Below are 26,126 nucleotides of genomic sequence, written 5' to 3'. Positions count from 1 at the left end.
AACCCCATGGGAGTAACCCCCCACCCCAAATAGGGACAAAAGGACCCCCTGATGATCCTTTACCTAATCACGCGAGCCAAGGTGTGAAAACGGGTGTAGGTCACAATCAGCCAGGGTTTCGGGTGAGCTCATTGTGAAACCTGGCCCCACCCTATCATGTGATTTTCTGAGATCAAGGGGCCCATGATGTGAGCTGGCATTAATGTCTCTGGGAAGGGATCTCAAAATTGGATTATAGATGGCAGACAGTTCGTAAACCACCGCCTCTGTTCAAAGATGGTCGCTCACAGTGGACATAGATGGCTTCTTTCACTCCTCTTTCAAACCATCTGTCTTATCTGTCCAAAATGTGAACATTGGCATCCTCAAAAAAGTGACATTTGTCCTTTGGATGCAGATGACATTGACATGTGTGTTGTCTCATGTCAGTGCGGACTGTTTGACCCTGAAACGCAAAACATTGAATTCTCAGCAACCTAAAGGTGTTGCCTTTGTGAAACCAGCGTTCCATCCTGAGGTGTGTGGTTGTGGCACTAAGTTGCCGGACCCTTGTTTTGAACCATTCATCTTTGACGGTTTGTTATTACTAACTGATATAAACAATGATCTGAAATCGGTGTGCATATTGAGAGACACTGGAGTTTCTCAGACTGTAATTATTTCCAGTGTTTTACCTTTCTCTGCAGACATTGCATGTGGTTTTAACATTATACTGCATGGAATAGAGATGGGTTACGCTCCCAGACCAGTTTACATAAAATCAAAACCTTTTACAGGATTTTTCCCATCACAGCATGCCCAGCTTAACCAATACAGGGGGTAATGTTGCTGGTAAAAGATGTTGCGGGTTAGTGCCTCCTAGGTTCTAAAATCTAGATAATTCCCTCAGTCACAATGCCCCAGGTGTTTCTGTGACCTAGAAGCTATGCCCAACCGGTGTGGTTAGTCATGCACAAGCCCAGGAAGTGTGGACTGTAGTCAAGCCAATGCTGTGGCTGAGCAGCACCTTTCTTTCTCACAAAGAAAAAACTGATCCACCTCAACACAGAGACAATCTACAGCATTTCATTCATTTACACACAGCTTCATAGTGAAATGCACTAATGATAAGGCTTCTCTCAAAAGGCACTTTTGAGTAGGTGATAAAGTGCTTGTCTTACTTGCACTGAAAGTGCAACATCTCTCCTGTGCCACACTCCTGTGTTAGCCGCACTGATTTGGCAGGATCATTCAAGTTAGAGATTGATGCCAGTGCTGTTGCTGGGACGCTGAAGACTGAGCTAGTGGCGGCTGAGAGGGTGGCACTGAGGAATGAGCTGAGGGCGAGTGAGCAGGTGACACAGGAGTCTGAGCTAGTGGTGGCTGAGAAGGACACTGAACTAAAGGCAGCTGAGCAGGAGGTGCAGCTCTAGTAATTTCAGTTATAGAGGAGACAGGATCTTCCCTTGCTGCACAAAACATAGCTCCAGAATAAACAGTTCCACAGTCCAAAACATAAAAATTGTCCTTCCCACTCACCACAGCCAGCTGTTCTGAAATCCTGGGGTCTGACTGTGGCGAGGAGCGTCCGCGTCCCGTTTTTTTTTCTCTCTTTTAATCTTCTTAACAAACTGGAGTGAAGATGCCTTCTCTTGATCAGTCCACACTAGCATCAAGCGAGACCCTCCTCCTCCTTCCTCTCTTACAGGGTGGTAGTTCTGTAGTTTCCACCTCTCATCATTAAGAGAAAAAAAAAAGTTTATTTGGCTGAAACATGTCAGTAAACACATTTAAAAATACAACAAATTAGATCACTGCTGTTCAGGATGTCGCTCTGCAGTCTGACCTTCAAATTAACCCGTGTACTCCATCACACAACCCACACTACAGTGGGAGAAGCCATGACACAGGACAAACAACTAAACTCTGAACAAAGAACAGGAGGACACAATACTGTTAAAAGTCACATATATAACACATACAAGTACTGGTTCAGCCATTAAACAATGTTTATGTGATGTCTGTCAATCATGTTTCCTTTTAATTCCAAATGCTTCAAATTTGAACATCACTTTAAATTTAACAACTCAGTTTCTATGGATTTGACTGTGGATCTGACAGAGATAAAGTTTGGCCCTGATTTTGAATTGAGTTTGAATTAAGCTGAACAGGAGAGAGAACTGCAGACACCTCCATGCACACTGCCCTGCCCGCAGCCCTCACATATTTAGCCTCCAAGGACACCAGGTTCGCTATGTATTGAGAGTAAATCAGCTGCTGGCCCTGGCGGAATACCTGGTAGTGCTCAAAGCCTGCGCCGACCAGCTGGCTCCTGTGTTCACTGGACTATTCAACCTCTCCCTGTCACATGCCGCTGTCCCCAAATGCCTGAAATAAGCAACAATAGTCCCATCCTCCAGGTCCACCACCATCAGTAGCCTCAGCGACTACAGACCCATCGCACTGACTCCAGTGGTTGCAAAGTGCTTCGAGAAGCTGGTCCTAAAACACATAAAGGACTGCCTCCCACCCAGCTTCAACCCCGCACCAGTCCACCAGCCTGTAAAGCAAACAGGTCCACCGAGGATGCAATTTCCACTGCATTCTACTCTGCTCTGCATCACCTGGAGAATCCTGGGACATCAGTAACGATGCTCTTCATTGATTTCAGCTCAGCTTTCAATACCATCAACCCAGACATTCTTATAGCCAAGCTGCTAAACTCGGACCTCTCCCCCGCCACATGTCACAGTCAGTCAAGGTTGGCAATCAGAGATCATCCACCCTTTCACTCAGCGCTGGTTCACCACAGGGATGTGTGCTGGGTCCACTCCTATACACCATGTACACCAGTGACTGCACCCCTACACAAAACACTGCACAATGACAATAAAAATTTCTAAGTCTAACAAGTTGGTTCCCATTTGTGAAAATTCTCTATTGTTCTTATTCTGTCCGTGATTTAGCTTCATGGTGAACTTGACCCTCACCTTCTTCCAATTCAACAAAAGTGCTGTCAAACATTTGTGCTGCAATATTTTCTGTTTGTGCTGCTTCTGTTTTAAAGTTATTGATGAAAATGTAAAAGGTCACACATACACATGTTTATCCAAACCAAACAAATCTGATGTCAATCAATTGTACTACTTTTGTGCTGCTATTATTTTAAAAAATATGAAAAGAAATTTTCTGAAGAAAGTTTTTTATGGTAAGAAGGGGGCTAGTTGACCTCAGATGACCTCTAGAAGCTTTGATTAATATCTCTGAAAGGAAAGCAGCACAAACAACTATTTTTGCAGCACAAATGTCACAAAAACATTTGACACCACCTCTGTTGGAAAAGGTGGGGAGCCAACTTCACGTTCATTAAAAATCATCTATTGAGTATTTTTCTGGGTAACAGTATAGAGTTTAAATTTTCACCTCCCTCTTTCCTATGAAGGCCACAGGCCGTTTTAATACCACAGAGGCATGACACCAAACGAGTCATAACTCATGCAAACATCAAAAACCACCCAGAGAAAACTCCATCAGTTACAAACACATCAGCACTGTCTTTCTCGTCTGTAATGAAACCCCAGGGGGGAGAAACATGATCATCCAAAATGTTCCTGAGCAGTTTCTATTTTTCATATTTTTTGCCAATTTATAAATACAGCCAGTCCAGCACTAGAAATAAGTCCTGAGCCATCAACACAGCAACCAGATGATACTCGAAGATGAGCTGATAAACAGACTCCACTGTAATAACAATGATCCACATCTGTGCTTTATGAGCTGCCTGCATCATCTTATAGACTCAAATAGAATAGCCCTTTATTGTCATGTAAAACTAAATTAAAGGTGCACTATGCCAAATGTACTGGAGTAAAAAAAATTAAACACATCAGGAATAAGCACCAATCAGAAGAGATGCATACAGTCAAGAGAAATACATACAAAAACAATAGAGAGGCACACACTGTTCTCATCAGTTAACAGAACCAGTTTAAGTCAAGATTTTTCTGGAGTTCAGATTCTGACAGTCATGTACTTTTTTTTATCATTTAACAGGAAATAAATACAGAATAATTTGAGTCCCTGTTCATGCTGCTCAGTATTCATGCTGCAGTATAAAACAGTTGAAAATATATTAACTTCTTATAAAATATTATATCTCATCTCACTATTTAGTGACAAATACAGCACATAGTGTTTGTACCATTATTAACAAAGAGGAGAAAACACATGAGCCACATTAGCTGTTTTTGCAGCAGCTCAAATGTTTCTACAAAATATTCGTTTTTAAAAGAAATAATTTTTTATTTTACTAAAAAAAATTGCATTTTAGCTGTGTTGTAGTTATATTATATTTTCCACTGTATCCATTTGCACTTTGGGGATTGAACCATCAACTCAAACTGTAACAGTAACAGCAGACTGAACAATCAGGTGACATTTCAGTGCAGCTCGTTTCCAGCTTCATCGCTCTGCAGGAGATTCTGACAAGTTTGTTTGTCTGATCTTTGTGTTAGAAGCAACAGAGATTACATTAAACAGTAAACTGTTTTTTATCTAACGTTTTTCTACTGTGAGCACTCAGACTGAGCCCTTTACACAACTTGCCTCATTCAAACATTCACACCAGCACTTTTTTGGTGTCAGAGCTTTCTGTCTAACATTTAGACTCCAATGACTGCATCTGAGCGCAACTTGGGCCAACCCTCCCATTAGTAGGGAACCTGCTGTCCCAACTCAGCTACAACTGCCCCAATCAGTAAAATCAGTGTGGTTGCTACAATCACTGTAATCACTATGGCTGCTATCTGTCCAACACGCCACTTTTCTCTCTCCATGTTCCCTCCAACATCCCTGTTTTCTCTCTCAGTGTTTCCTCCACCCGAGGCATCTTTAGTAGTCTGTTCCACCCTGACACTGATGGAGCTCCGCTTGTCTCTCGTTCTCCTCGTTCCAACCAAACACTCATATCTGCCCGTATCATTGAAGGTGACGTCGTTCAGAATCACTGAAACGTCTCCATTCTTCATCTCCGGGTCTCTCAGCTTCACCCGACCTTTGTAAGACTGATGCTGATATTTTTCATAGGAGCGCTGCTCTCTGTAGTAAAACACGTAGTCTGTCAGCTCAGGTCTGCTCCACTCCAGCAGCTCGATGGGAGCATCTGCGAAACCCCAACACTGGAGAGTGACGTCCTCTCCCTGCTTCACTGTGATCACCTCCTGTGGATCTAAACCACAACAGAAGATCAGTTATTAGTGCTTCAGCTCAAATAAAACTACAGTGAAAAATCCCAAAAAGGTCAAAGTGTTTCATATGTGATGAGTGAACACAGAGACACATCAAACATGCAGGTGAGACTGAAAACACGCAGATCTGCTGAAAGTAATTTAAACTCTAGCCAAACTTTTGTGCTTGCACACAGGGCTGGAATGGGACAAAACCTAAATCATAAAATGAGGCCAACCCAAAGAGAACGCATTCGTAACTTATATTAATTTCAAACAATAACAGACCATGTTGATCATATTCTAGTAATCCAGCTGAAACCCACATAACCAAAAGTGAAAATATAATATATGTAAATGTGTGATCAGTTCACACATGTAAAAATTCTGCTTAGAAGCTGAGGTATACATCATCTGCAGCAATCTGAGAAATACAAGTGTCACAAAATTATAAATGAATAAATAAAATGATCTGCCCTCACTTGATGCACTCCATAGACATTTTCGTCCGATAGCTTACAGGAGTGTCGTTTCAATCAACCATTCAACGCTGAAAACCACAAAGTAGTGAATCACAAAACGAAACTGCAAAGACGTGTGACAGGATGACTCAGCAACAGGTGAAAACACATTCTGGGAATCCCAGCACAGAGCGCAGACCTACAGGTTACACTCGTTACCTGCATGTTTAAATTCATTTTTCATTCATGTTCATTTATCGTGTCCGACGAATGTTTTCGTAAACTTTGAGAAAGTTCACGAAAACACGCAGATCTGCTGAATTTCGTAAACTTTGCTGAAGTATTTCGTAAATATTTCAGCAAAGTTTACGAAAACAGTCGTTCCTCACCGATGATGATGAACTGGCAGGTCTGTTACCGACAGCTAAAATCTGCGTCCACACATGAAGCGAGCAGAACAGAAGCAGAAAGTGGACCGCATCCTCCAACTGCAAGGATGGCGCAAAAATGAATAATCATTTAAAAAAAGCGCAAAACACACGCGCATAAATTTGTTTACCTTCTGATAGTGAAGTCCAGATCATCAAAAAGAAAAAGAAAACAGATATGAGCCACATTCCTGTAGATTTATTGATTCCAGCGCAATCACTTAAAGAAAGTACGTATTGGTGCAGGATCCATATATCGCAATGTCGCTACCAACGCTTGTTCAGATACTGATCAGTACGAGAGCAATGAGATCGACACTTTAGATGCGATGTCATCGAAGAGGAGACCCGACTGTCTGTGCAAGAACCGCTGCTTTCACAAGTCACACCTCAGAGCTGCCGCAGGTTGTTCCTCCGAATCCTTTCTTTGGTTTGATTGTTTTACTGTCATGTGTAGTGTCGGGCAAACAAGTAGCGTCAAATATTACGCTTTGGGAGTCTGAAAGTGTTGGCCGCACAACACGTGACGATGTGAAACTGCCTCTGACACCTGGAGACAGAAAGTGAGGAGGATCCGAAATCATGTAGCTAATGTACCACTGTCACACAAACAGAGGACAAAACATCAAGAAAGCTCTTTATTGTCACTGTACATGACTTTAATTGGATAAAAAAAAACTTTGTAAAGATATCCTCTCTGGATATCTCAGTTATTTGCTCACAAACAGAGCAAATAACTGTGAGTTAGTTTACAGGATGTAGCTGTATGACTACTGGCTCCTGTTCATCCTGCAAATTCACATAAAGCAACTGTGCAGCAGATTAAGTTTCCACAGAATTCCACGTCCACTAAAGCCATTTCATTCTTTTTCTTTTACTCTGGGATTATTAAATTATTTATTATCTTTTATTTATCCAGCTGAAAGTCTCACTGGGGCTAAGATCACATTTCCAAGAGAGACCTGCCATCTCTCTAGAGAAATCAGAATCAGAATACTTCATTCATTTTATGATCGGAAAGGTCAGGGGTTTGAATCCACTGAGCTGCCCAGAGGTACTCCTAAGCAAGGTACTGTCTCTAGACACTACACCCTGAGCGCTGGATTGGTGGCTGCTTCACTGAGTGGGTTAAATGCAGAGAGGAATTTCCCTACATGATTAATAAAGGATATGTTATTAATCCCAGAGGAAAGTATGTGAGCACAGTTGCTCCAATAAATAAGAACAGTAACAAACAAGGTAAAGTACCAACATCCCTACTTCCAGACTTGGTTGTACTTTGCTTGCTTCTGCTTGTGTATTAATGTTTCAGAGATGAAACAACAATTTCCTGATGCAAAACAAAGAGCGGAACAGGACTGTGGTTATCTTTCATGAATGCTGCGGAAACAAGCTGACTCCTGAAAATGTCTTTGTTTCCATTCTGTCCCTGGAGAGTGACACAGTTTTTCATTAACATGAACTCATGTTCACCACTTCCAGGAAAGAAAGTAATGCAAGCAAAGCAAACATCTGCTTAAGAAGCCATTTGTCTTCATGTCAGTGTTTAAGACAATCAGGAATCTTAACCACACACAGCACTGGATACAAATAAAAACAAGAGGAGTCAAATATGAGCAGGTCTATTCTTTACTTTTGTGATTTCAGTTTCAGGTCTTTTGTTGCTATAAAACCAGCGACTTGATCAGTTGTGTTTCTGTTGTTCTGTTTCTTTGAAATATTTGTATTTGTCTCCTTTTTGCTAAACAGCATCATGCCAGCTAACCAGGCCCATGAAGTGGAGGTTAAATAAAGCTGTGATGTATAAAGCTGCTTTCCAGCTGGTTAACAAGAGAGTGGAGACGAGATCTGCCCACCTAACTTTGTATATAAATGAGACAGAGCACGCATCAGTACAACCCGTCAGAACAACTTCTTCCTTCTTCTCTCATTAGGGATCGCCACAGCAGATCATCTGCCTCCATCTCACCCCATCTCTACCATCCCTCTCTAATGTGCCAACACTGCTGATTTTCTTTGGCGAACAGAAATCCAAATACATCTGAGTTTTAAAGGTCTAATGGAATGAAAAATGAAAATGAAAATAAATTTCAGTAGAAATACCACAAGTAATTATAAACACTGAAATAAGGCACAGTCATACATGAACAAGTGAACAAATTTCAACAGTCTAAAGATGATTAGATATTCATTTTCATCCAGTTTTCCAGTTCAAGTTAGTGGAGGGTGATGGAGTTGTGGCTGGAACCTATACAATTCCCCAAAACTGGGGGACAATTTTAGTGGAAGTTGGACGAGCCAAAGCCAAAGACCAAAGACCAAAGCTAGAACAGGAGGAAAGGAAAGTGATGAAAAATATTTTTCACCACAGTGAAGAAAAATCCCCAAAAGTCTGTCAGACAGTTTCAGAGAGTCTTCATGAGGCACATGTAGACTCTGCCCTGAAGCAGCAAACACACAGGAGAAAACCACAGTGGGCAGATCTTAGTTTCACTACAAGGCTTTGAAAGGTCAGCAAACAAACGATGAATGAAGCTCAAATATAAATGTGCCAGCTTGGACCACTGTTGTGGAACACCCAGCTGATTCCAAAGAGTCCTTAATGGTTAGTACCCACTTTTCTTTGGTGTGACAGGAATGACTCATTTAACCAACATGAGCTCATCACAACCGTTAACAACAGACAAGTGAAACTGTATGAACACCTCAGACCTGTTAGGGACACAACCCTCTCAGTGATGTCACAGCTAAATGGAGAAGGCCCCATCAGTTATAAAAGCATTGTCACTGCTCTTCCTCATTTTTAGATAAAGCTAGGGACGGAATAAAAAATAAAACACAACAATAGCCATCAACCTCCTCCTTACTATTTTTCATATTTTGTGCCATTTTTGTAAATACAGCAAACCAAACACTAGGAATAAGATCGGAGCCATCTGCACAGCATCAATGAATAAATCAGGAAGATGATACTCCAAGATGAGCTGACAGAGTGTCACATGGTAAGGAGGATTCAAAATCACTGACACCTAGGCAGAGGACAAAACATGAAGAAATCCTATCAGTGACTAGAAAATGGCCATCTGAGCAACAGATCTATCGAAGAGACTTAGAGACTTAGAGCTTTTTATTGTCATTGTGCAGTTTCTTGCACAGTGAAATTGGGTAGCTGGACCACAAAGGTGCTAAAGTAAGAAGAAGAGAAACCAATATACAAGGAAGGCAGAAAAAATAAATAAATAAATAAATAATTAAATAAGTAGAATAAAATACAAAGCAGTGTATATGTATACATATGTGAGTGGAACTATATACATGGTGTATGTGTAGGAAACATTGAAACAGACTGGAACCAAAATAATTGCACTTGAGCCAAAAATATTGCACAGAACATGGAAAGACTGAGATATTGCACATAGATGATCAGTGTCAGGGTGGATGTGTTTGTGTTTGGAAGTCTTTACACACTCTTAGTTTTCATTAATAGTAATAATAGAAAAATAATAGAAGAATAATAGAAGCCAACATGACCCTGCAGGCTGTGTAAAGATGTCACAGAGACTATCCAGCACATAAGATGCAAGCTAGGACAGCGTACAACCAAGTGGCTGGGAGAGTTTACAGGAATGTCTGAACTTCTAATCCCCAAAAATCCATCGGGGAAGGTGATTCTGGGCTTCTGCTGACACCTGGTGGATACACTACAAAGTTTACAAAAAATCATTTAAGCACATCATTTAAACTGTATGTCATATTCCTAGTGTTTTTTCTTTCTTTTTTTTTTTACATCATATCATGTTTATCACTGTGAGCAGCTTTGTCTTTGTGTTTTGTCTTACTATGGAGCATTAAATATGAGTGTGATACAGCCTCCTATCACAGATGAACACTCTTCAACTCCTGTTTTTGTCTCTAGTTCTTGGGTCTACAGGTGAGTGAAAGAGCATTTTTACATTTTTATTCTTTAATGGTATTTCTGTGAAAAGGGTTCATGTTTTTCAAAAGGTAGTTTGACATTTTTACATTTCAGTTGGTTACCAGCGATTTCGCATTTCTGTGCTGCACAGGAGTCATACAGTATGTGCTGCGAACATCATGATGTCACACAGTGACTCACAAGAACACCCCCCCCCCCAGATTGTTTTTCACATCTCATCAGTGTCTTATCTGTGTGCTTCAATGCAAAATGACCGTTGTTGTTTTACTGTTAGCAGAATTCATGATTTAAAATACAAATTTCTGTGTATGAATTTGAAGTGATTACAGTACTTACTGTACGTGCAGAACCAGACATTCCAGATATTTGTCACAGGCGTGTTTGACATCGCATGTGAAGAGTTTGCATCTTTTATTCATTTGGATATTAGCTTGGTAGCAAACTAAATACCAAAGCAACACAGTCATCTGTAAGCTCATCCATCTGTTATGTTATTCTGTCAGTGCACTTTACAAATATTATTAATCAGTGGTTTAATGTTAGCTTTTTTTCCTTTAAAAAAAGTCCGTGTGTGTGTGTGTGTGTGTGTGTGTGTCTACCTACCGTCCTCTAGAAGGGGCTGTTCTTGAGTAGTATGTAACCTACACCTCTCCTCGTCATACTTCATCAAATTGTTATGTTACTCAGTCAGTGCGGTGGCTGCTTCACTGTTTAAACTTTCTCTTGGTTCACTTTCAGCTGTTGACCTGGCCTGTTAGTCACAGATACCCACCTGCTGTGCTGAAGATCCAGTTGTGAGAGCCAGCCTGCTGTTCTTAAACCCACTAAGAGAAGAAATCCTGTGAGCAGAGTGGGCTAAACCAAATCAGAGGAAAGACAAAAAAGAAACCTGTCTGACGGCTCGCTGATACAAGCAAATAAAATGTATCGCCAACTGCTGCACCTGTAACAGACCGAAAACCAAAACAAAGATACGACATGTGGGACACAAAAATGAGAAATATATAAATCAACAATCTTCTTATTGTGTGTGTGAGTGAGAGAGTGTCACAAATATATGTGATAATGAGGGTGTTGAAGCTGCAGCCACGCCCCCAGGAGCCTGAAGGTAGACAGAGGTAGAACTGGGACAACCGGGCCCCAAGAGTACCAAAGGCCCGACAAATAACCGCATTATTTGTAACCTAAAAAGTGTCATCTTTGCCTCAAAATGTGCGTGACATATCCCAAAAATATGACACCGTCAGTGACAGTAACAACTGATCATGTCTGATTGCAGTTTGCTGTGTGGGGACTTTCACCTGCTACTGTAGGGTCTACCTTACAGTAGCAGGTGACTGTTGTTGTGATTTGGGGCTGTATAAATAAAACTGAACTGAAAATTGAACCTGCCCCAAATTTCAGTGAATCATGCTTAACTGCAGGCAAAACGCACAAAGACCAACCAGTCTGACTTGATTCTTTGGTGGGGCCTTGATGACTGTTAGGAACAGGCGGAGCTGCACATAAATTTGACATATTTAAAGTCTAAGATGACCTGAAAGAGGTGCAGTTAACCATGGCTCTCCAACAGTTTGTGTGGTGCTTCACTGTGGTGATCATTTTCTTCTGCAAAGGTGAGAAAATGATTTGATTGGTTGTTGTCTTTCTTTAAAGCACTTTCACAGGTTTAACAGGTTTGTCTGTGTTTTTTCATTTTCAGGTTGTCACTCACAGCAGCCCAGTAAGTATCCAAAGACATTTGAACCTTGTCTTCCTTCTGTCAGCTGTACAGTAATGAGCACATATAAAACTGTGATGTCCACATTTGTTTCAGTGAGTGTGCTGACTTTGGTTTTTCTATAAACTGTAAAATGATTTTGTTCAGTAAAATCTTCCAGTTTTCTGACACAGAGGAGGAACATTTGTGGATCACATGTAAACCACAGTCTAATGTTAAAATAACATCCACATGAATGTCACTGCTCAGGATCTCCCAGCAGAGCGTTGATCAGTGTTATCTCTCTGAGTGGTTTTAATGTGGTGGCTGATCTGTTTAGCTGTGCTCTCTCTTCTCTTGTCAGAGTGTGGCAGAAGTGCTGTGAACAGCAGCAGCATCACAGGAGTTCGTGATGCTGCACCAGGAAGTTGGCCCTGGTTCACTATTGTAAACACTTATTCTGCAGGGTCTCTGATCACCGACCAGTGGGTGCTGACAGCTGCATCCTCCGTATCAGAGTGAGTCACTGCTGCAAGTTTACACTTTGTTGATGAGTAATATGATGATGAAGGTGAAGTGCAATATTTATGTGCACTAGAGATGTTTTTTTTAAATATTTCCTCACTTCTTTTAACATTTAAAAACAACAGCTGTTACACAAATTGCTGAACTGCAAAGTACAGAGTTGTCTGCACAACAATCAAACCAGATGTCACATTAATTTATTTTCATCCAAGTCATTGTTTTTTAGGAGCATTGATTTGTCAAATATAAGCTGTCACATGAAAATATTGACCTCATTCATGTCAGAAGATGGTTAGCTTAGCATGAAGTTTTTAAACAGGGAACCTGCAGCTAATAAATACAACTACGCACCTCTGTAAGGCTCATTAATGAACACATGCTGGGAAAGACTCAGTCACACAGTTATTTGTTTTGTGAGTTTTATTTGTGTGCAGGCTGTGATCAGCTGACCTCACGTCACAGCTCACTTCAAAAACATATGAACAGATTTACATGACTTACATGAGCTCTGTGGCTGATATCCAAACCCTGCACTCTGTAATGTCAGCATTCAAAAGAGAACTTAAGGACTGGCATAAAATGACTTTGGTGTCTGCTTGATGCACTCTAACACTGACTGCTTTGCTCTGTGACAATGTTCAACATGAGGCACAATAAAAACATCTGTTGTGTGTGAAGGGATTACAGTAGCATGATGGTCTTGCTGGGCAGCAACAGCCTGTCAGGTCCAAACCCAAATAAAGTGAGGCTGAACGTGATAGACGCCACCTGCCATCCTGGATTCAACCCGTTGACTCGTGAGAACAACATTTGTCTTCTGAAGCTGTCGGCTCCTGTGAATTTCACAGACTACATTCAGCCAATCTGCTTAGCCTCAGAAAACAGCACTTTCAACAATGAGACCAGCAGCTGGGCCATCGGCTTTGGTGGCATTGGTAAAACATAAAATATTTATTTGATTTTACAACATTGTGTTGGAGTCTTTAGAAAAGCTTGATGTTTACATTCTCTCCAAACAGAGGTATTCAGCTATAACCTGCAGGAGGCAAAAGTATCAGTAGTGGGAAACAATGTGTGCAAAGCCAGATTTCCATGGATCCCAGACAGCATCATCTGTACTAGAGAGACGGATTCATGTTGGGTGAGCACAACTTCATTTATTATAATCTGTTGTTGACTGTCACTGAGATAATCTCATCTTTAGTCACACTTTGGTTTACTTGTTTCTTTTTTCTTTAAAAAAAACTAATTTATTTGATGAAACTGATTCCTTTAAAAGAGCTGTTTGAAACTTTCTGTCTGTGGAATCGTCACTTTCATTTGCACCAAAGCAGCTGAAAAGGATACACAGTGGTTCATGTTTCCTAACTGGACAGACTGACATCCATTAAGATTTACTGACTGTGATGATCTGTGATGATCAACTACTCCCTTAATTTATTTGAGCAGTTTGTAACAAAACTACCAACAAAGTTAAAACTTTCTCAGGTGAAAATGGTCGACTTCTAAGAGTTACACATCTGTCCTGATAACTTTCATCACTGTCTTTCCACAGGATACTCTTGGAGCGCCACTCATGACTCAGAGTAAATCAGTCTGGCTCCAGAGTGGAGTTTTCAGTGTGCCTGGATGCACTGCATCTCCTTCAGCCTACACTCCTGTGTCCCAGTACCAGAAATGGATCAGCGACACAGTTACAGGGACACCACCAGGCTTTGTTACCTTCCCCTCCCCACACAGTTCATTACAAACCACTGCTCCTCCCACCGCTCCTCCAACTGCTCCCCTCACCGTCCCTCCTACCACTCCTACTGCCCCTCCTACTTCCCCGACATGTGTGGGTGTGTTTTGCAGTGGTGAAAACCTGATCCACTTCACTCACTTCTCCTCTCTGTGTGTTCTTGTTGTGTTGCTCCATGTGTTTGCTGGAACTGTTGGAAACTAGATCAACACATTTACTCAAGTTCAATACAAACATGAAGAACTTTACCTGACATGTTACTTTATAAATAAAAGAACCTTTTATTATTTATTCATTGCTAACATTCATTCTAACTTCCAATCCAATTTTATTTATAAAGACTTTAAAATATCCAGCACAGGTCCAAAGTGCTGTACAGAAAATAAGTTAAAAACAATAGAATAACAGAAAACAGCAAAAATAATACATAACATAATGCATAAAATTAAAACAGTCCTATATTAAAAGAAAAACAAGATAAAACAGCATTGAATCAACTAAAAACAACTAAAATAAAAAATAAGAATAAAAATAAAAAGCAACATTTCACGTGGTGTCAAAGGCCAGGGTAAAGAGGTGGGTTTTCAAGAGTGACTTAAAAACATTTAAATAAGTGGCCTGTCTGATCTCTAAAGCAGGGGTCCCCAATCCCAGTCCACGAGGGCCGGTGTCCCTGCAGGTTTTAGATGTGTCCTTGATCCACCACAGCTGATGTAAATGGATAAATTAGCTTCTCAACTTGTCTTGAAGTTCTCCAGAGGCCTGGTAATGAACTAATCATGTGATTCAGGTGTGTTTACCCAGGGTGAGATCTAAAACCTGCAGGGACACCAGCCCTCGTGGACTGGGATTGGGGACCCCTGCTCTAAAGGAAGCTCGTTCCACAGTTTTGGAGCTGCTACAGCAAAAGTATGATGTCCTCTAAGCTTACGCCCAGTCCATCTCCATCTGATACTCCTGATGGAGTTCCTCTGACAGCTGAAGACAGATGCTGGGACCAAACAGGAGGATCCAAAATCATGTAATGTACCACTGACAGACAGACAGAGGACAAAACATCAAGAAATCCTAGCAGTGGCTAGAAAAAGGCCAGATTAAAGGGACAGCACAGAGGCTCTGATCATGGCAGAGAAGAACAGGACCTAAGCATCAGATCTATAGATGCAAGAGTCTACCACAGCCAACAGGATTTTTTTATTGCAAAAGTTCACACATCCAGGCATCCACTGACAATTCAAGGACGAACCACATCAAACTGGGAATGCTGACTTGCATCTTAAACTCCTGGCTCTCAAAATGTGAGACTTAGAGGATGCAGAGTAAAGTCCTTAACATCAGATTAGAAAAGAAAAACAAAAAGACAACACAACACACAACGTAGTTAATTACAAAACGAAAATCCAAACACACATATTGCAAGATGCCCATTTCTAGGCATGGGCCGGACGTGTTGTTGTCTGAAGGTGATACTGATGCCAATTCGGCACAAATGGTAACGTAATCTTATTGAAATTTACAACATAGTGAAAGGTCTGTTATCTCCAGCTTAAAGCGTCGTCCACACTTACAGTGCTCAGGCAACCAGAGACCAACATTTGGCCACATCTTACAACTTCTACTAACATGGCAATAAATAAACGTGAAAATAAATCAGAATAAATCAGCAGAAAAAATAAATAAAGCAAAACTAACACACAAACCGAGTGACTCGACTTCATGTAGCGACCCACTTCGTCTTTGTTTACCTTTTGATAGTGAAGTTATTGCAAAGCAAATATGATCAGGTTTCCTGTAAATGTCCCTGAACGGCCCTGCTGGAAGCTGAGGTGTGATTGAGGCGGGAGCGTTCACAGCTCTGTTACAAAGTTTTCACAGAATTCCACGTCCACTAAAGCCATTTCATTCTTCCACTCTGGGATGATTTATCTTTTATTTATCCAGGTGAAAGTCTCACTGAGGTTAAGATCACATTTCCAAGAGAGACCTGTCATCATGGCAGCAAAAGTTACAACACATAAAATATTCCATACAAACAAGTGAGTACAAACAAACAAAGGTTATATTGGTTGCTTTACACATATAAAACACTCAGACAAGAGGGAAAAACCCAGGGTTTAGCAAGCTGGATGCAACAATCAGTGTCACTCTTTGCTGCTGGTTGTGAACATGGATCGCACCAGTTGTAATTTCCCTCCATATCAGATACAAAACAGCTGCTCCAAATTCATAAAATGAGTGAGAAGTTTCAGTGGTGGAAGATTAAAGTTGGAGAGCCTGTTGTTGCACTTAAGTGTCAGTAGATGGCAGCACGAGACTATGGTCGGCACAGCAGACAGAACATTGCAAGCTGGTGACTTTACCTACATACAATGCTGACCTGGAGCTCTGTCAGACTAACAACAGACTTTTTTCACGTGATTATAAAGCGATGTATCACTGATGCATTTACTCCCAGAGATCATTTCCCCTTTATTCTTATAAGAAGTCATTTAAAGTCATGGGGGAGATGGAGTAACTCATTTTAAATATTGTGTGGACTTCTCCCACACAATATTTAACCAAGTGCTCTGATGTGTCTTTTTGGGGGGCATTTTGCAGTCTGGAGGATCGGGCCCAGATGCTGCGATAGCGTCTGCCAGATGGAAGGAGAAAAAAAGAGTCCACGTGAGAGGTGTGGGGGAGGAGGCTGCATCAGCAGGAAGCCTTCCTGATGCTTGTGAAAGATGTCCTGTAAGAGAGAGAGAGATGTTCTGACATTAGGAGAGAGGAAAAAAAATGAGGCAAATCTCATTTTAAAGTGATGTCAGTGAAATGATGTTTGACTCGACTCCAACATAAATGTTTTGTTAAAGCTCGACCACAGCTGGATATTCATGATCTCAGCTATAACAGTGTTTACAACATTTTTTTTTTAAATTTAGATTTAATTAAAGTCACAGCAGAGATGTTGGAGCTCGTTTTCACTTCTAGCCACATACCTACAGTTTTTCTTCTCCTTTGACACTTAAGGTCAAAGGTCACATGAAAACCATGTGTATGGGGGAAACTGATGCTCTACTACTGCCATCTACTCGCTGTTATCATTTCTGTGAGTGATCCCTTTATATACAGTACATACACCAGCTGGCCATTTTATTAGGTACACCTCGCTAATACTGGGTTTGACCCCCCTTTTTTCTTGAAAACAGGTTTAACGTTCAGAGTTAAATTCTTGATGATCAAAAACACAAATATCTATCTACATCAGAGCAGAAAAAGTGTGCACAGTGTCAGACATGTGCACCAGGTTTTAATGTAGAAGCACAAACCACCTCTCTGCCACATTGTTTGGGAGATCATTACTTAACCACACATCCATGAAAAACATGTAATGAGCAGCAGGAAACTAAAGAAATACTGTATATATATATATATATATATATATATATATATAAAATAAAAGCTATACATATATATATATATATATATATATATATATATATATATATATATAGAGTCTCATCTGTAGAGTTTTTATTTGGTTAGCTTTTATTTTCTGTAGTTTATCTGTGAGAAATGAACATTTCTCTGTTAAAGCGCAGTAAAAGTAAAGTCTATTAAAAAAAAAAAACGGAGCCGGTGGACCTGAATGCATCTGTAGTTTACCTACGGCTCCTGAATGCATCACTCAGATCACAGAGGAAGGAAGCAGCGAGGAGCAGAGATGGAGAGGTGAAGCTGGTCCAACAGAGGGGAATAAATCGGAGTTTATTCCGGATAAGAACATTTGATCCAATATTTGGATTAAAATGTTGGTGATCTCAGTTTTGGTCCTTGTGGGGACAGGAGTGACGGTAAACAGCGGTGAGTTTTAGTGGTTTAGCACATGTTTCTTTCAAACCGAAAGAAACATGTGGCCCCGTTAAAAATGAACATGTCAGACGAGTTTAACTTTTATAAAGTTTTATTGTATTTATTTTCAGCTAAGCTTACTTTTAGTTATGTTTTGTTTAAATGTTGAGGTTAATTATTATGATGCATGTTCAGTCATCCACGAAAAGTAAATCTCCAAAAGTTGATTCTGTTCATCTGGACGTACCGGTAGTATTTTGTGGGAGAAACGTTTCGTCACTCATCCAAGTGACTTCTTCAGTCTCAGCTGACTGCAGGTTTCCCCAATCTTATAAACAGTACATTTGCATAACGACTGAAACCAGCCCACTGAAGGAACAATGGGCTGGGAGGTCAGTTCCTTAATGTTAATTATCCATTCATCCATTCATTAGTTTCAGTGTTACTATCGGTTTAATGTGGCTGTTATGTGTCAGACAGAGGGTTTAAGAAGTTTATAGCGGATGTTCTAAAATGATGCAGGATCCCTGATCACAGCTCTCTGCAAGGTTAAAGAGATCTGTTTATAGGACAGCACCGTGCTCTGTCCTCAAGATTTCCCACTAAATGACAAACACAGATCACATCTGTGTTGCCGAAGAGCTCTGACTGCTTTTTAAAAGTGGTCTCTTAGTTTCTCTGTTCCTCCCTCATGGTTCAGGAATATTATACATTTTTCTGTTTTAATAAACAAAGTCAAGTTTCAGTGAAGACAACAGAAACAGAAAGGTTTTAATACTCTGTCCTCCCTCCCTGCCTAGACGTCATTTACAAATACAGGGACGCAAACTCACCTCAACATGTAAAACTGAAACTATTAAAAAAATTAAACATTTAAGAAAACGGATGCTACCTTTAATCCAGCCTCTGACTGAGTTTAAAGTTGTGGTTGTTTTTGAGTCGGAGTGTAAAAATACTACAAAACTTTATTTTCTTGCAGGAAAACCAAATGAGAACAGGAAGTTCTCTGTCTGATTTCAAACTTCTGTAAAGTTTGTAGGTCTCAAACAGCTCAGTAACATCTTCACACAAATCTCAGCTTTAGTCTGAACTCTCAGTTAATATCAGTTATCACTGTGTATTTGGATGTTTACATTTACAGCTGAGACTGAAATCACTGCATTACATATTGAAACTTTAAAGAAAGACGTGTTTATGATGTTGGAGACGGTTTGGGTCCAAATGTCTGATTTATTTCTGACCTACAGTTTGAAAGAAGCAGTTCAGAACTGTGACAGAAATAACACAGATGATTATTTACTGCTGCTCACTGATTGTTCATGACTGAAATACCAAAGGGCCAGAGCTTCTGATCCATGGATCTTCAAACATACCTGCAAAGTAAAAAGATCAGAGCTCATCCATCCTCCTCCTGTGTTTTCCTACCTGTGTGACTTTCAGAAAAACATTCCCTCCATTACATCTACACTGGACTCTCCAAACCCGTTGGACTGCCGGGCATCCACGAGTTCACAGCCATGGGTTTGCTGGACGGCAGGATGATCGATTACTATGATAGCGAGAATCAGACAAAAGTTCCCAAACAGGAGTGGATGAGAGAGCATTTACCTGCTGATTACTGGGTAAAAGGCACCCAGTCCCGCAGGATCAAGCAGCGGTGGTTCAAGCACAACATCGGCATCCTGATGGAGCGAATGAGAAAGAATGACTCTGGCTGTAAGTCTTTGCTGTGTTTCAATGATTTGTTCTCTCAGGTAAGATCCATGAAATCTGAAGGACCAATAATCAATAACAAGACCAGAAAGGAAATGATGCAACTGTGTTGGATCACAGTTGCTCCAACACAGTAACTGACTAAGTTAAACAATACAACATATTGCAGAGTTACAAAATATACAAACACTCCAATTATAAATGTCCCAGTATATTAAACCAATTATATATACAGATAAGTATTTCTCTGTAGAGGATGTGTAGTTATTAATCATGGAATCGTCAAAATGTTCATATTTTCTCCTCTGATGTTTATTTAAACATTCATTTATTAATTTTACCCTCCTGCTTTCAGCCCCTCATGTTCTTCAGTGGATGGTGGGCTGTGAGGGTGAGACGCAGCCTAACGGCGCGCTCAGGTTTGTCCGCGGCATGAACAAGTATAACTATGATGGAAACGACTTCCTGTCCTTTGATGATAAAAACAGAGTCTGGGTCGCTCCAGTTAAAGAGGCACTTCCCTCAAAGACGAAGTGGGACAATGACCAGGTGCTGAAAGAGTACACCAAGGGATACCTGGAGAACGAGTGCATTGATTGGCTGAGCAAGTCTGTGACTTCTGAACAAAAGCAGCTGAAAAAAGCCCGTATGTATGACACAATGATCTGTGTTTTTCTATTCATTATTACTGAAGTCTATAGAACTAACATCAGTAATAGATTCAGTGTTTTCTTTGTTTTTTGTATTAAATCATTTTTAAGTTGATGTGGAACATTTACATAAAGCATCAAAACGTGATTACAGTATGATCATTTCTACTAATCACATTTTTTTCTACTTCTGTTGTTTTAATTTTGAACTTTTGTAAATTAAGTTGAAATTATTATTGAAATTAAGGCATTACCCTTTGTTTGGCAGAAATATCACAGTTCACTTTATAACAAATATAATAGAACATATTGATCCAAATCCCCATTAAATGTATCATAACTGTTATGTTGCAGTGATTCTGTGACCTCCTGATATTCAGAGCATTGACTCAATGAGCCATAAATGAATCCTTAAAGCTTTCAAACTCACAGTGTGGAGCTCTGTGTCTGCTGTCAGAAGGTCACCGTTCATGTTGAGAGGAGATCAGGTTGCCTCGCATCATGTGACCTGTACAATTGTCTTTTAATGTAAAATTGGTCACCTGGAGGTTGAAGGTGCTGAATGCTCGACCTCTGGGTGACCAAGGGGTCACTGCAATTATTTGCAATTAGCCCCAGAAACAAAAACCCCAAACGCTGCAACTCCATTCCCCTCAATTTTTCATACCTCACTTAACAGTCAAGGCCGTAGAAAACACAGCTCGTATAAGACATTCAATTTCATACACTGCTTTGATCTTTCAGAGGTAAACCATATTCACATTATTATGTTTTAATATTTAGTGACACAGTTTTCATTTCCTCCTTCCAGCTCCACCTGGCGTGTACGTGTTTGCAAAGAAGTCCAGAGTGGAGACAAACCTCACCCTGACCTGCCTCGCCACAGGCTTCTACAGCAAAAACATCATTTTGAGGATCAGAAGGAAAGGACGTGTTCTGACTGAAGACGACGGTCTGTGGAGCTCAGGAGTTCTTCCAAATGACGATGAGACCTTCCAGAGACGAGACTATTGTGAGATTTTGAAGTCTGACCTGTCAGAGTTCAGCTGTGAAGTCGTTCATGAGGCGACCCGTGTGGACGTTGTGAAGACTTGGAGTAAGAAACTTTTTTTTATTGTCTCTGTTGTTGATCATAACTTTGTTTCTTCAGTCAGAGCAGTGAGCTTCTCTGTGTCCAGCAGATCTGCATCATTACTGTCCTGATCACAGTCCTGTGGTCAGAGCCATGTCAGTCCATCTGAGAACAAAGCTAGCATGTCACATTTAGCCCAGCTCTGCAGCCCTGAAGAAGCAGAGGAGCGATCTCCTTCAGAGAATCACTGAATAGTTCCAGATATGAACAGTTTCCTCTCAGTGACCTCCTGCACATCACTGCTGTCCAATCACTGACTTCATCATGACTGTGGTTTCAAATCTACATCTCAGTAACAAACAGCAGCAAATGTCACGCTGACAGTGACCTCAGCCTAAAACTCATGTCTGCGTTTCAGAGAACGGTGACCATCCAGAGGAACCTGGATCTGGAGCTCTGATCGGTGCACAGGGTGGAGCCTTGGCTGTGATTGCTCTTGTTGTTGGTGGAGGTCTGGGTCTGATATGCTTGCATAAAAAAGGCCGTCTTAGTAAGTACAGTGTGCTGTTGTGTATAATTTTTGTTGAGCGGAGTTAAAATGTTTGACTTTGTAACCTGTAAAAATCAAACTGTCCTGATCTCAGACAGTGATAAGATGGAGCTCTGTTACTGATCATCACATTTGAAACACATAAAGAAAATCATTGAGGGGGTCAAAGGTCACATGTCAGTCATGTGACTTTTCCTGTCTGCAGCTTCTAATCCAATAACTTTGACCCCTCTGGGACATAAATGTAGAACAGAAATGATTGATGTTTGCTGATAGTGTGCAGCTCGTTTCCTCCACCGCCTCCACTCAGACACATCTGCATGTAGAACTTTGAAACATTTCAACAACATTTAGTCTGAATTACAGTAAACTGTAGGATTACACTTCAGCGTGTTATTCATTCTTTCATGTTAATGACTTGAACATGTTGCTGACGGAGGTCTGATGATGACATCAGAGTTGGTCTGAAGCTCAGCACATTGAGCTGCTTCACACATGTAGAACAAACCACTGAGTTCATCCATGATCACTGACAGTCTGTGTTACGTCTGTTTACAGGAGGCAGACGAGTAGCCAACGACAACCAAGGTAACATCTTTATTTTCCTGTCTTATAAAGTTTGATGTTCAGAGACTGGTGTCAGTCTGAGCCGATCCATTAACGTCTTTAACAGATGAGTATTTGCTCAAAGACGCTCAGTGTAGCACAGAGGAGGTGAACAGGCAAACAGAGTGGAGGAGACAGAAACTTGAAGCATGAGGAGAAAGGTGAGAGCAGCCAGACTCATGGTTACCTGTGTTCAGTATAATAATAATAGTATACTAGTAATAATATAGTATACTATTATTATATAATAATATTTATACAGCAGCAGTGACAGAAACAGATCAGCTTTAAATGTTTCCTCACATGTGGAGCACGCTGTCCTTAACTAACCTTTGTGTGTATGTGTGGGTGGGTTGTCCCAGTGGTCATGTGACCGTACCCCTCCTTAATGGCAATGGTACGTGGTTCCGTCTCCTTCCTCAGATAAACATAACAGATTAGTTTAGGACTGAATAGATCGTAGAAGATGGGTCTTAATGTTCTGTTTTGCTTCATATAGCTCAAAATGTATGTCGTCTCTACAGGAAGTGTAGCAGTGGTTGTAACAAATGTTGAGGCTGACAGTGAGAAGGTTGAGGAAGACGAGGGTAATGAAGACGAGGCAGAGGAAACCAGTCTCAGAAGCAGCACGGGTAAGTTTTCCTCAGCTAATGTGTAGCATTGAGCTCCGTGATGTGTAATTATAAGTCACATTATTCTGTACTGTGGTAGTGACGGAGACATTTTAAACTCATGTTCCAGCTGAATACTTTTTCTTCTTTCTCCGGTGGCTTTTACTCTGCCCCGTAAGTCTAATGTAGGATACTACTGCACCAGTCTGAGATCAGTCTCACAGAGCTGTCGTCAAGTTGATCTTTGCTAACTGTAAAACATTAATAAATTATTTATTATTTAATAATAATTTATTAATAATAATTTATCATTTTCCTAATAAAGATCAGATCAATAGGTTTCTATTTTTGGAAGTCCTTGTTACATTTAATTGATTTAAATTAAAGATAGAAAGCAAATATTTAATTGTGTGATGGTCCCTTACACATAAGCATTTATTAATTTTCATGATATGATCAGGTTGGTGTATCGTTTACTGAGAACCTGCTGTATGTTTTCATATTCTGAGTTAGAGCGAGGGTAGAAAGCAGCTTTGCCAAAGAACAGAGAATAAGTCAGAGCAGATCAGCCTGTGTGTTACTTTACATGTAAAATAATACTGTTGTTCATCCCTGCAGCTGACGGCTCTGACAAAAAAACAAGGCTCAGGATTCACACTAAATCTTCTGCCACCGAGAATATGGACTGAGGTCATGCTAAATCCAGTGCCTCCAGCTGTATCCCTGCCTTTGACCTTTCCTCCCCCCATGATAAATCCAGCATCACTAATTTAGGTGTGAAAATGGACCCCAGCCTAAAACTTGACTCACATGTCAAAGTTGTGGTTAAGTCCTCCATCTTTCAGTTGAGGCAGCTGTCAAAAATTAAGTCCATCCTGTCTAGATGCCACCCAGAAACACAGATTCATGCATTTATCACCTCTCATCTGGATTATTGTAATTCTCTTTTTTATTTTTCTGAGATATTTCACCCTTAAATGCTGTCACGTGCTTGTAGTTCAGCTAACCAGGTGCTTTTGACTCTCCCAAAGACATTTTATAAATCCAGAGGAGCCTTTGAAGTTTTCCTAAAATGTTGAATGAGCTGCTGCTGGAGACAGGCTCCATCTCCTGCTGTTTTTAAATGTCTTAAACTTTTACTCTTTGTACGTACTTATTTATTCTTGATCTCTTATTTTTTTTAATTTTCTTTTTGTACAGCATGTTGGTGCTTTAGAAATAAATTTAAAATGTTGTTCCATGAAATGTGTTTTAAAAGTGTTCATGCTTCTTTAATGATGTGACAGGAGATTTTAGTACAGCATATCAGGAGTTTAATGAATTTAGATACACTGGTGTGATCATTGTAATGGTGTCTTGGTCAAACATAGTAATTAATCTTTTTTATTTATAAGGCCTTGGAGAGTTTCAGTGAACTGCAGGATGATTACAAAAAACAAACCTACTGTCTACTACTAATGTGTAAATACATTTATTAAGCACTGGCTGGATTTGCCAAAAATGATAATTTCTTTTTTTGTTTTCATTTAATGTATAAAAATGTAAGAACATCCACTGTTAAATGTCTTCAAGGCAACGTAATAACAACTGAAATGAATCTGTCTCCGCTTTTAAAGACAAATAAATACCCAAGTCATCTGCAAAACTGTGAAATAAAAAGTTCCGTAAAAAAGTACAGTGTACTCCTAGTGACAACAGTGTAAACAAGACTAGACCCAAAATAGAGCTTTATGGTACAGCATCATTAAGATGGGCTGTTTTAGAGCTGTTGGGGCCCATGTTGGCAGACAAGAAGGAACCAACCCAGGGTTTAGCAGGCTAGATGCAACAGTCAGTGTCTCTCTTTGCTGCTGGTTATGAACATGGATCGCACCAGACAGTGAAGTGAAACCAAGCTGGTTTTCATAACTGGCACGTTTTATGCGAGCTTGAGTGTAAAATGTGAACATTTTAAAGACTTAAGTAATTATTTAAACCACCTTACTGTCCTTTCACCATCTGCAAACTGATCTGGAGCATAAATGAGATTCACAGAAACAGTCTAAAGAAATCAGAAAAGTTTATTAATCCCAGAGGAAAGTATGTGAGCACAGTTGCTCCAATAATTAATAACAGTAACAAACAAGGTAAAGTTTAATAATACAAAATAGCTCTTATATATAAATGTCCCAATATATATTACAAAATCTGAAGTAGAAATAAACTTGAAATGGAGCTGTCCCTCTTACTCACAGTTGTTTTCTCATTAGAGGATGTCCAGATTTTAACGGTGTACAACTACTGCAGTGTGAACTTATGCTTTTAAATGGAGGGATTGAAAAAGAAGAATTTAGAAGATCCGCATGTCTCCTTCTCTGCTGGGAGGATCTAGGACATCAGGACAGGGTATTACTTGAGTTAGACACATGCAATTGATGCATTTCAGCAAATAAAATTCACAACTAACGAAATGACCAAGAAATAAACATCCGTATATTAAAACCTGGTTTTGTTTTTGTGGGTCTTCTGCATGTGTATTAATGCTTTGGAGATGAAACAACAATTTCCTGATGTGGACAAAGAGCAGAACAGGACTGTGGTTATCTTTCATGAATGCTGCGGAAACAAGTCGACTCCTAAAGATGAACTGTGTCCACATGTCTCTGCTTCCAGTCTGTCCCTGGAGAGTGACCCCTCCCCCCACCCCAAAAAGATTGTTTTTCACATCTCATCAGTGTTGCTCATGAGTGATAAAGGTGTAGTAGGCCTCTCTTAAGTACCAACAAAGTATGGTTCTGGACTGAGACGAGGTGTGGAGAAACAAAACTGACACTGCAGAGCGACTGACCAACATTTCAGAGGATGCAATAAGATACACGAGGCTGCAGCGACTCACAGAAACAATTCAATTCAGTTTTATTTATATATCACAAAATCAGAACAACAGAGGGCTCAAGGCACTTTATATTGTGAGGTAAAGACTCTACAGTGATAACAATGATCCACCTCTGTGCTTTAAGAGCTTTCTGCCTCATCTGATAGAATTGAACAGAATAGCCCTTTATTGTCATTGTACATGTAAAACAAAATTATAGGTACACCATGCCAACTGTGCAGGA

The 26,126-nt window shown here is 40.3% G+C and overlaps 3 protein-coding genes across 4 annotated transcripts; 2 read left to right on the top strand and 1 right to left on the bottom strand.

Annotated features, from left to right (window-relative positions):
* Positions 1 to 4,414: 4,414 nt before the first annotated feature.
* On the bottom strand, positions 4,415 to 11,009 carry LOC120436436 (butyrophilin subfamily 2 member A1-like). Its single transcript, XM_039607451.1, has 2 exons — positions 10,634 to 11,009; positions 4,415 to 5,206 (listed from the first exon to the last, which is right to left on the bottom strand). Exons 1-2 carry the CDS (start codon positions 10,695 to 10,697, stop codon positions 4,689 to 4,691), a joined length of 582 nt encoding a protein of 193 aa, XP_039463385.1. The 5' UTR covers positions 10,698 to 11,009; the 3' UTR covers positions 4,415 to 4,688.
* A 565-nt stretch (positions 11,010 to 11,574) lies between these two features.
* Positions 11,575 to 14,441, top strand: LOC116334520 (transmembrane protease serine 9-like). Its single transcript, XM_031757950.2, has 6 exons — positions 11,575 to 11,646; positions 11,733 to 11,753; positions 12,094 to 12,247; positions 12,933 to 13,189; positions 13,274 to 13,395; positions 13,810 to 14,441. The coding sequence occupies exons 1-6, from the start codon at positions 11,589 to 11,591 to the stop codon at positions 14,197 to 14,199; spliced, it is 1,002 nt and encodes a 333-aa protein (XP_031613810.2). The 5' UTR covers positions 11,575 to 11,588; the 3' UTR covers positions 14,200 to 14,441.
* Positions 14,442 to 17,676: 3,235 nt separating this feature from the next.
* On the top strand, positions 17,677 to 23,941 carry LOC116321305 (class I histocompatibility antigen, F10 alpha chain-like). Of its 2 annotated transcripts, XR_005610371.1 has the most exons (9): positions 17,677 to 17,838; positions 19,267 to 19,542; positions 19,895 to 20,185; positions 21,001 to 21,285; positions 21,680 to 21,811; positions 22,370 to 22,399; positions 22,485 to 22,578; positions 22,942 to 23,049; positions 23,647 to 23,665. XR_005610371.1 is itself a non-coding variant. In XM_031741100.2 (8 exons), exons 1-8 carry the CDS (start codon positions 17,784 to 17,786, stop codon positions 23,715 to 23,717), a joined length of 1,248 nt encoding a protein of 415 aa, XP_031596960.2. In that variant the 5' UTR covers positions 17,677 to 17,783; the 3' UTR covers positions 23,718 to 23,941. The 2 variants fall into 2 exon arrangements, 1 of the variants encoding a protein (XP_031596960.2); XM_031741100.2 differs by lacking the exon at positions 22,485 to 22,578 and having other exon boundaries at positions 23,647 to 23,941.
* The last annotated feature ends 2,185 nt before the right edge of the window (positions 23,942 to 26,126 follow it).

This window comes from Oreochromis aureus, linkage group 3 (genome assembly GCF_013358895.1).
Source record: "Oreochromis aureus strain Israel breed Guangdong linkage group 3, ZZ_aureus, whole genome shotgun sequence".
NCBI classification, from domain to species: domain Eukaryota; kingdom Metazoa; phylum Chordata; class Actinopteri; order Cichliformes; family Cichlidae; genus Oreochromis; species Oreochromis aureus.
This window is presented reverse-complemented; position numbering and strand designations above follow the sequence as displayed.

What these genes read in the sequence shown, in the direction of transcription:
- LOC120436436 (XM_039607451.1), bottom strand. Translation starts at nt 10,697, where the DNA reads ATGAAGTATGACGAGGAGAGGTGTAGGTTACATACTACTCAAGAACAG. An exon ending in ACAGCCCCTTCTAGAGGACG is followed by an intron (nt 5,207 to 10,633) that starts GTAGGTAGACAC and finishes GTTGTGGTTTAG; the next exon opens with ATCCACAGGAGGTGATCACA.
- LOC116321305 (XM_031741100.2), top strand. Translation starts at nt 17,784, where the DNA reads ATGTTGGTGATCTCAGTTTTGGTCCTTGTGGGGACAGGAGTGACGGTA. An exon ending in GCATAAAAAAGGCCGTCTTA is followed by an intron (nt 21,812 to 22,369) that starts GTAAGTACAGTG and finishes GTCTGTTTACAG; the next exon opens with GAGGCAGACGAGTAGCCAAC. An exon ending in CAGTCTCAGAAGCAGCACGG is followed by an intron (nt 23,050 to 23,646) that starts GTAAGTTTTCCT and finishes TCATCCCTGCAG; the next exon opens with CTGACGGCTCTGACAAAAAA.
- LOC116334520 (XM_031757950.2), top strand. Translation starts at nt 11,589, where the DNA reads ATGGCTCTCCAACAGTTTGTGTGGTGCTTCACTGTGGTGATCATTTTC. An exon ending in GATCATTTTCTTCTGCAAAG is followed by an intron (nt 11,647 to 11,732) that starts GTGAGAAAATGA and finishes TTTCATTTTCAG; the next exon opens with GTTGTCACTCACAGCAGCCC. An exon ending in CATCGGCTTTGGTGGCATTG is followed by an intron (nt 13,190 to 13,273) that starts GTAAAACATAAA and finishes CTCTCCAAACAG; the next exon opens with AGGTATTCAGCTATAACCTG.